This window comes from Melampsora larici-populina (genome assembly GCF_000204055.1).
Source record: "Melampsora larici-populina 98AG31 unplaced genomic scaffold MELLAscaffold_34, whole genome shotgun sequence".
In the NCBI taxonomy this organism is placed as follows: domain Eukaryota; kingdom Fungi; phylum Basidiomycota; class Pucciniomycetes; order Pucciniales; family Melampsoraceae; genus Melampsora; species Melampsora laricis-populina.
The window spans coordinates 839,642-850,332 of record NW_006768798.1 but is presented as its reverse complement, the minus strand read 5'-3'; the positions used below and the strand labels follow the sequence as shown (position 1 = coordinate 850,332).

Genomic DNA, 10,691 nt, shown 5'->3' with positions numbered 1-10,691 from the left:
GTGCACCGGCTTCATGTTCGTTTGTACGATCTAAATTTTCAGTTTATGTCATTTATAATAGTTTTTGTTTTTGTTTTAAGCTGACTATTTCAAAACCACAACTTTTCTTTATGTTTCACAAGATTTTGTAGCCAACGATTTCCTAGAAGAGCTTAGTCTGAATAATTTCTTCGATTCAGATTATTACAATCTGTACACTGTTTTGATTTCTTATCATCATGGATCTTTGATCATCATTTTACATACCATACGATCCAAACTGATTATGGATTATCGAATTTGATTGGTTCATCAAGACTCTCGACTGTCTCGGTTCGGTTCTTGTGTAAGTTTGATTTAAGGTTAATGATGATGATGATGATGAGGATGAGGTGATGTGATGATCGATCAACCAAGTAATTTTGATGATTAACTGACTTCAGTCTATCTATCTGTCTATGATTACAATCTACGATATCTCTCCTCTCTTTCTCTTTCTCTCTCTGTTTCCTGACTGATTTCAACCTTTTGTGGTTTGAAGATAGATACAATCGTAAAAGGGGTGAAGTGAAGAAAGACAAGATTAAATTATAAACTCGACTGAAAATTAAAAAAAACTGATTCAATTCAGTACTCCTAAATCGAATCAATCAAGATTAATCTCAAAAGATCAGACTGAAATCCATCGATCCAGTGTGTGTGTGTGTGTTTTTTTTTCTTGATTTTAATTTTAAGGTATTTGATTAATTTACCATATTATTATTTGATTAATAGAAGGCGGGAGATTAAAGATTGAAGATTGAAAGTGAAAATCTATCTAGTTATGATATATGAGAAAGAGAAAGAGAAAGAGAAAGAGATGAAAGATAAGATATCCAAGAGATCTCATCAATCATCATCTACTAGTGGTAGTGGTAGTGGTACTGGTAAATTGAAATTGAAATTGAAATTCAATTTGAATGTTCAACCAATTCAACTTTCTACCAATCAACCAATCCTTCAATTCGATTCTAATAGTAATCCATCATCAGCTAATCATCATCATCACTCAGAAAATCATTTATCTTCTTCTTCTGCTTCTGCTTCTTTACCAAAATCAAGTGAACCGATTCCAATCTTGAATCGAATTTACCATCATTTGATTTCATTAAAGTCAAACAGATTATCAACAGCAACAACAACAAGAACAACAACAAGCAGTAGCATTATTATAACTGAAAACCAAACTCAAGCTGAAATCGAAACTGAAACTTCAACTATCACTTCAACTTCATTGAATTTCAATCTAACCAACAACAGTCAATCTCATTCTAGTAGTAGTACTCCTACTGATTACTCTTCAACTCTCTTCTCTTCTACTTCTCTTTCTTATCACCATCATCTTCACTTCTCAAACCATTCACCATTCTCTTCTGCTTCTGCTTCTCCTGCTTCTGCTTCAAACTGTACTTTGATCACTACTTCTTTACCATCTTCAACTGATCTCAAACCTAATCTAAAATTAAATCATCAATTCAATTCAAATTCAAATTCAACTTCAAATCAACCTCAACTTCAATCCAACGAAATGATTTATTCTTCTTTACCTCCTTCGACTACTAATCTAAATCAACAACAACTACCTAATTCTTTATTATCCACTCAGTCTTTGGTTCCTTCTGTTCAGTCTAATGTCAATTCTAAGTCTAAATCTAATCGTCCTCTTTCCTTTTTCTCTTCTCTTTCTATCAGACCTAGATCTAGATTACTTTCTAAAGTGGAGTTGATTTCTTACTTTCTCTATATTTGAATTTACCTTTACTGACTTCTTTTGGCTTGCCTTTTCATTAGAATCAATCCAGTCTTACACTTTCTACCCCTTATTCAGTTTCATCGTCACCTCAAACCTCCTCACCCCACATTTCGAACAGTCCATCACTTAGGGGTCCTAGTAGAGTAGTAGCAGTTGTAGGCAACATTCGGTTTGGTATAGGTCGTTTGATTGTAGAGGATCTCGTCCGATCAAAACATATCGTAGTAGCTCTCATCGATCAACACGATGCTAAATTCAGTAAATCACTCGAATCTTTGGCTCTCAGTCCTTCACTCTTTCATGCTTTTTCAATCTCAGCACTCTTTAGTCATGATTTATTACCCACTCAATACAGAACCAATGACTCGCAAAGCAATGTTCAATTAAACCATACTGCAACTTCACCTCCCATCTCGCCCACTTCCTCCAATCGTTTCAAATCATTCAAACCCATTCGAAAACGTCACACGCTTCAAACCACTAGTTCAGAACCTAGTCATATCAATACCTCTGATCAACCTAGTGTCGATCAAGGAGCCGATCGTACTCGTTTATTGGCCATTGCTGAAATCAAAAACGTCTTGCAATCTTATAGAGTAGATACTGTGATTTGTTGTTTTGAACCGATTCCAAGGGAAGATACGCCAAGATCAATCATCAGACGAGAATCTGAAAAACAAGATCAACTTTTACCACCTGAGATTGAAAGATCTCGTATTGAAGCTATGGAATCAATTGTTTTGAAAGCTTGTAAAAGTTCAGGTCATGTAGGACGCTTTGCAGTTTGTGCACATGGTCCTAGATTATCTCCTTTGACTCCAATTCCGTCTCATACTCCATATCATCATCTCAATACCGAAGGATCACCCATCACCTTGACTGAATTCAGATGGGGTTTCTTGATGAATGAATTGGCGGCTGATGAAGCTATCAGAGATGGATTAACAGGTGAAAATGGATTAGGGAATTGGTTAGATGAACCTCCCAAGGATCGATGGATGATTGATTTTGAGAACAAATCAACTCGATTACCTTCTTCGAGTGGCACGGGTCGTGATAAAGGAAAGGAAAAGGTGGAACCTGTTTGTTTTACGTGAGTTTGTTTATTACTCTGATCTTTTGCTCAACTTGATTCTGATGATTTGATTATGGTTTCATAGTTTGGCAGAAGATGTGGCTAGGTTTGTGAGTTTGGCTTGTAGGTTGAAAACTGAGTGGAAATGGGAAACAGGCATGATGGTGGGTGATAAGATTAGAGGTGGATGGGAAGAAGTAGTCAATCTACTTGAAAACGTCTCGCGTGAGTTTGAAATCTTGTCAAATAACACCAAATGAAAAATTAAAGTTGATTTCTTTTTGAAACAGGTACCAAATACAGACGAGAATATTATCAAAAGTTAACGATTGATCAAAGTCCAAATTCATCTAAATCATCAATAGATCAATACTCATCCCATTCTAATCAAAACCAAAATCAAACCATGACGAATTTTGATGATGTACTACGAGGGAAATTATCTAAAGAAGGATTAGATGCCTCATCGGTCAGATTGATTGAATTCTTTAGAGTTTGGTATTCACCTCTACCTAAACCACCTCAAATCTTAATCGATCGATCTGGAGGAAGTCATCGACAATCATTACAAACCGTTCAAAGCAGACGACAAAAGAATCGAAGTTTATTATCACCACCACCACCACCCTTACCGAGTAGTAATCTAAACAAATCTAGTTCACCTACTCTGAGTCAACATTCTTCATTGGTTTCGAAAAACTCTTCACCTGATTTAAGTTTCACACCGGGTTCGATGATCAGTCAGAATTTCAGTAAACGTAGTTCGAATTCGTTACCTACTACACCTTCTTCTTTGAATCCGATCGAAGCTAGATTACCTGCTTCGGCTCATGAAGTGGTGATTGTTGATCGAAACTCGTATAACTTTGTACCTCATTCTTTTTCGCCTTTTAAGTTTGATGATTCGATTGGTAATCAACCGATCACTAGTTCTCCTTTGGCTCAAAAAGTTTCTTGAACTTGGTTTTTTTTTCATGCTTTCTTTTTTTTTGAACTTTTATGGTTTTGAGTTTCGAGATAGACTTTTTTTTTGATCAAGATCTCTTATGTTTCGTTGTGTTTTTTTTTTTCATTTCATTAGTTTATTTTTGATTAACAGAACAGCCTTATCTTACCACTACTGCCACCAAAAAAAAAGACATTATTTTTCTTACACTCTCGTTTAATCGTTTTTTTTTTCTTTTTTTCCATTACTAGTTTTTTTTTAATCCTTAGTGAACCAGTGAATTCCCTGCTTTTTTTTTCTGATTGTTTTTTTCATCTCTTCTTGTTTTTTATCTTATCAATGTTATAGAAGTATTAGAAGACAAGTTATATATATATCATTTTTTTTATTATATTATATTATTTTAGTTTACACATGTTAGAGAAGAAGAAGAAAATGAAGATGTTATTTTCTTCTGCGAATAATTTTGGTCAAAGAGAAGTGTGACTTTTTTTTGAATTGATTAAGATTTGTAATCAACTTTTTTCAAAAACCTCTTGAAACCAAAAAAAAATCAAACTTGTTTCATTTTTTTTTGTTAATCTTTTTTTTTTGTTAATCAGTTATTTGTGAAATGTAATCAAATCAAAACAGAAAAAAAAACTTTTTTTTATTATATTTACAGCCCTTTGCATAATTGATGACTTTGAAGAAAAAAAACCTCCAGTTTTCAAATAAAAAACCTTGAGTTTTGTCAAAAAGATGCCGAGTTTTTCAATAAGTCAGTGAGTTTTTTTTTGGAAACCTGGCTCAGTAAGTCTAAAAGAGAAAGAGCTTGCTCAGTTTTTGAAAAACTCAATGAGTTTTTGAAAAAAACTGAAAAAAAACTCGCAGGGTTTATTGAAAACTCAAGTGTTTTCTCTTTTTCCAAAGTCATCAATTCTGCAAAGGGCTGTACATCATACTTATATGTTATTGTTATAATAAGTTTTAATTGAGATTTTCGTATTATTAACAAAAAGAAATGGTTAGATTAGGTTTGGGTGGCTTTTTGTTTTTTGGTAAGTTTGGTTTGTAGTTAATTTCAAGTGCAGGTTTGGTTTTTTTAATTTTAGTTGAAGAAGTTTCAATACTATATAAATATATAATGCAGTTTCTTTTTTCTTTTTGATATGCAATACTGCATTTCCATGAAAGCTTGTTTGATCCAAGCAAAAATCCCAGCTCCTGGTCTGACCCATTGGCATTTGTGAGTAGGATCACAATTGCTGGAGCTGTGCACAATTGGGGCTTGAGCTTTTGATCAAGGGCTGGACTTTTATTGTGATGCTATCTGATCCTAAGCAACAAACCAAGAAGCTTTGTGCAGATCTTGGCTCAGTATCCATTGTATCACCATTCCAGTTGATTTCATGACCCTCAATTCAATCCAGAAAACACATCAACAATAACTTCCACCTCTACCCTAAAATTTGATGCTGTTTGTGATCAAGTAAGTGCCTCAAATCAAGGCTCTTGTGGTCATCAAAATCCTTGGGGTCAAGTCAATCAATGAGGTTTGTGATGATCTTCATAAGGTAAGTGTTCTTTCAATCAATGGATGGATCTGTACCAAGAAACCCAGCAAGGTATCAGAGGTCCTGAAGGATATTGTGAGGGTAGTGACTCTTTTGAGAGAGGCTACACTCACTAAAAGGTGGTACTGAGAGTAGTTTATTATGAAGTATAATAAGGATTATTATATTTCAATTGTTAAACTAGGTACAAGGGAGAAGAGGATAATGAAAAGGGGGAAGATAGGGTGGAAGGTTAACAACTAAGAGTCTGCTGGGACAAATCCTGGCAGACTACAGTTAGTTAACTCTTAAAGAAGAGGTTTCAATTTATATTTTAATATAACAATGAGAACTGGATCCCAAGGTTCTCCAGTATCCTTTCAGTAACAGGATAAAGAGTGATTATTAAGATCACTATCTTGGTTATCTCTTAGAGGTCACCAACCTAATTGGTTATTAACTTGGAGGTCACCAACCTATTGGTTATTAACTTGGAGGTCACCAACCTAGTATATAAACTACTTAGGGGAAGTAGAGGATCCAGAAGTGAAGTGTTATAACTTACTAGGATCTAGTCAGGAAATATCAAGGTAGATAGAATGAATCACTAGTATTACCATTTGTAATACTCTTGATTTTTATTCTAATTGAACTCTTGATGGTTCTTTAGAAAGTGGTATGTATAAACTTGGTTTCTTCTCTGAGGATGAACTGAGTTTTGGTTTATATATTCAGCTCTCTAAACCTAATATTGTGATATACACAAGTGTTACAATATTAGGTTTATAATTATTATTTTTATTATTTTTATAATTACTTACACTTAATGTTATGTTCAGTAATCATTAAGTGTTTTATGCTATATAAGCATTTTTAACTCTTGATACTGAGTTATGAGATGTTACTATTGTTTTTGTATGTAATCTTATATGTTACATATGAGTTCTTGATTACGTATATATGTGATTAGTGTTTTATACATATTTTATTACATGTTACATATGTTTCTAAGATATATGTACATGTACTTGGGTTTTTATGAGTAATATTTATATTTACAAGTTAGTCTTTGGGTACATGTGTATGTACCCAGGGCTGACAGATATCAAGTTTGAGGACAGAAGACCCTACATAACAACAAAGATTATGACTTCCTGACCAAGCTGGTGGCTGATCAATCACATGGACTCTTTTTGGACAAGATCCAGGGAAGGCTTTATGAAGAGACTGAAGCAATTCCCAGTGTTGGGTGTTTGTGCAAACAAACTCAATCATTCTTTGCACCTCACTCTGAAGAAACCAAATATGTCTCATGTGACAACGGATCTCCATTGGAAGGCTCAGCTTATAGTAAAGATGTGGGACGGACCAGCTGAGATGCTTGGTTTTATTGGTAGGCTTCTTGCTTCTACTTTATGCAATTGGATTTCTGACTTGGCGGCCATCCTGACTCAGATGAAAACTTGATATGTGAAAGGGATTTGCCATGTGTAGACAATTTCTCAAAAGCTGGCCACTAGGTATATCAATGGGTTTGAATAAACAATCCTTGAGGCTATTCCCTCCTTCCTGTGATCAGATTGAACAGTCTCCTGGCATTGACTGTCCAAGAGGGCAGTATCATTGTCAATCATGAGAGATTTGGATTGTTCTTGGAGTTTTGACTGGTATTGTGATTGAATGATTCTACATTTGATCCTGAGATCATGTCTACATCCTGATTGTTCTTCTTTCTGATTTGGTCAGCTTCCACAGATGCAATGTGATCCATCTACCAAGCACACCTGCCCTGTTCATCACAATGAACTCTGTGAGGCAGCAGTTTATGTATACATTCTCATTCTGTGGTTATCCTTCAGTCAGGATCGAGTGCTGGTGAAGTTATAGTACTGGTATATATACCACCATACTGCTCAGAACTCAATCCAATCCAGTACTATTTTTCTCTTATCAAATCACACTTCAGACAAACTGGCATGCTTGTGAACTCAGTTGTAGATGCAGAATGACCAATTAGAGAGACAGAATTAGAGAGAAAGAATTCAATGCTATCACCCTTGAACTCCTTCCTCCTCTCTATGCAAATAATAGCTCTGCATTACCACCAGGATTGGATTGATGGTCATGAATCTTTTTGAAGAAGATGTTTAGGATTGATGAAAACTCTTACTGTATTGAAGAGGTTGTTTATAGTTTTTGTTTCTCAGTTTGTATTAGAGCTAATGATCTTCATTGAACTGACAGAATTGTTTAGAAGCAGTTGGTTTTGATTTTCCTCAGGCATTGGCTTGTTGTATTGTAAGTTGAAGTGTTCAAATGAAACCAATCTTTTTCAATTGAATCCGTCTGAACTCATTATTCTATACAACCAAATATCAAATGAGATTTACCCTTCACTCTGAAGAAATAAAATAGATGATTTTAAGGTTACAATATCTTATCAATGAACTCAACCAAAGATGCTCAAATCAGATCTAAGCATCTCTCATCCTACCTCTGACTCTACTTGTGATTATCAGAAGAAGTGAGTTCTTTAGGAAAAGTCTTTAGTTGATTGAAAGTAGAAAAAAAGTACTACTAAGAACAGATTACACAACTTTGAAAATTGATGGATTCTAGAGTGAAATGATTGAAAAAATGAAATGTATGTAATATGAGATTTGATTCTAAGATAAAACAATCAAGAAAAAATAACAAAGTACACTAAGATGAATAGAAACTATGTTAAACAACTTCTTTAATTGATTCTGGAGTCTTCAATCAAATCCAGGTTAAAACCAATGGAAAAATCAAACCAACCCTGCATAACTTCTTGAATTGATTGGATTGATTCCAAAGTGATAGTAAAACAAGTATAAAAATAACTGTATGCTACACAACTGAATTAATTGATTATAGAGCCTTCAATACTATTCAATTAAATCTGAGTGGTGGATTAAAAACAGTCTAAAGATTGAATCATAGTTTTGGAAGATGATTAGCAAGTCTCCTCAAAATCAAGCTATCAGATTGTTCATTACCTTTTTGTCCCTTGTTGGCCAGATTCTCATCAAACCTATCAATGTTGTCAAGTTAAGTTGCTGATCACTCTTACCCGGAATACCTTACCCTACTAAATCTGGTTCAGTATTGAACCTTCAGTTTTGTGAAAGTTATGATAATCTCAAATTCTGTGGGGTTTGAGGATATCAAGAATTTCATTTGCTTCCACTGGATCATTGATCTTGATAAATTTGAGGTAGTCTATCTTTGGAGTAGTGCCTCTAGGAGGTTTGTCAATTACGCTGTTGGAAGGAGCAGCCATGGTTGAATTGTAGGTCATTTGGCAATCTTTGTTCTTCATGATAGCGGCCATCTTACTATCTTGAATGTGACTTGGTGGACTCATATTTAAAACTCCAAGGATTGTAGGGTCTCTCTGGGAAATTGAATAATGGGACCAATGATAAACAATGATTTAGAAAGGTTGTTTGTACGTACAATGTGTTGAGCCCAAGTCTGAGCAGTCCCTGGCAATATCAACACATATCCATCTGCGTCACCAGGAATCTTATAAAAATGGTAAAAAGGATTGATATCATGTCCTTGAACACATTTTTTGTTCAGCTCCCTAACAATAACATTGATTTTGGTGGGTCTCCATCACACATATCCTGTATTCAAAGGCTATAATTCAAAAGCCATAATCATGTTGACACAAAATGGCCACTCACCCCATTTTGTCCATTTCCCTGGTCCATAAGTGGTCAGTCAAAGCAAAAGAAGTGTTCTAACAGAGAGAGCAACAAGGCTTAATGAGAGAAAGGCAAATGCAAAAAATACTACTCACTTGTTCCTTTGATTTGTTCATCAACACAGACTTTTCCATCTGTAAATGAAGGCCTCCTCTTTGAGATACCACCTTCAATATCTCCTTGGCCCAGGATTTAAACTGTTCCTCAGACTGAATTGGATGTCCTCAGGCTTATGCCCAATCTATCAGTCCTGAGATTGACCTGATCCACTTGATGTGCTTTTCAGCTGAATCAAAGTTCAAAATAATCAAGTCACCTAAGCCTGAATCATGGCTGTTACATTTGTCCTTGACAGTATCTTGGAGATTGAGAAATGTGATTGTCCCTGGATTGATTTCCAACTTGATTTTTCCTTTTTCACGTTGTAGGCTTTCCAGCTTGGATTCTTGTTGTCACTGTGGTTTGTGTGTATATTGATCTCAAAGCTGCATCCAAAAGATCTGGGCATGATAAGTTTTGAGTTGAAGTGTTGTTGATCAGTGAGTAGAGTGGGTTGGTGAATGGGACCAATGGTGAGGGGATCTGGTAGCTGGAATAAAGCTTTCTGGTTTTTTTCTTGGGTATTTCATAATGAAAGTTCAGCTCTTGAAAAGCCCAATCCCTGATTCTGGATGTCTGGTGATTGTGATCTTACTCACAAATGGGTCTGACCAGGAGCTGAAATTTTTGATTGGATTGGACAAGCTTTCATGGAAATGGAGTATACTGAAATTATGTAATGGGCTTGATGTCTTTTCCATGTGATTCAAAGAATAAAGGATTTGGGAAAAGACAAGTTGAGGTCATATCACATCAGGGTACTGGTTCAGATCAGATCATGATTGTGGGATGTAATGCAACAAGTGTTTCTCTGGAACTGAAAAATCAGTTGAGGAATTTTGGACATATAGTACATAGTGATCAACTTCAAGACTGCTAGAGAAATTGATCTTTATCTTTTTGGGTTTTGAGTGGGGCTGGTCTAAATTTCAAATTTCAAAAAGTCACAATGTTTATTTGAGATGGGTGGTGATATGGCTTGATTGATTTGCTGATGAACTACCTCATCACTTCATTGACCCATTGACCCATTGACCCATTGACTTGACTATCTATCAACTCAGGACCTTAGAAACATGAGGTTCCTGGAAACTTGACAACATTCACACTACACCAAATCATTAATATACCATTGATTTTAGAAAATTGAAAATGTAGAAAAATCTCACCAATACAGGAGAGGTCATAAAAAATTGTGAAAAGAATTGTTCAATCTGTGTGTGTTGACCCCTCAATTTGAAACTGTTTTCACATTTTTCTTTGATTTTGAAGATCTCTCAAGTCAAAACAATCACATAGGATATCTGGTCAGATCCTCAAATTTGGTTCAAAACTAGCAAGATTTGGACAAAATCTCCAAGGTCTCAAAATATGAGAATTTTTGCTCAATCACCTGTATACTTGTAATCTATGAAAGCCACGTGATGGGTCTATAATGTTCATTAAAGTGCTGAAGCCATTGTAGTAATGATTTCTACCCTTATGCAGGGTTTCTGCTGGGTATGGATATTGATATAACTCACCCATTCTT

At 35.2% G+C, this 10,691-nt stretch overlaps 1 protein-coding gene across 1 annotated transcript; it reads left to right on the top strand.

The window, feature by feature from the left end:
- Positions 1 to 838: 838 nt before the first annotated feature.
- Positions 839 to 3,804, top strand: MELLADRAFT_109169 (uncharacterized protein; the record flags this gene model as incomplete). The annotated part of the gene is made up of 4 exons (XM_007413040.1): positions 839 to 1,735; positions 1,810 to 2,864; positions 2,932 to 3,071; positions 3,137 to 3,804. 4 exons carry the CDS (start codon positions 839 to 841, stop codon positions 3,802 to 3,804), a joined length of 2,760 nt encoding a protein of 919 aa, XP_007413102.1.
- Positions 3,805 to 10,691: the final 6,887 nt, after the last annotated feature.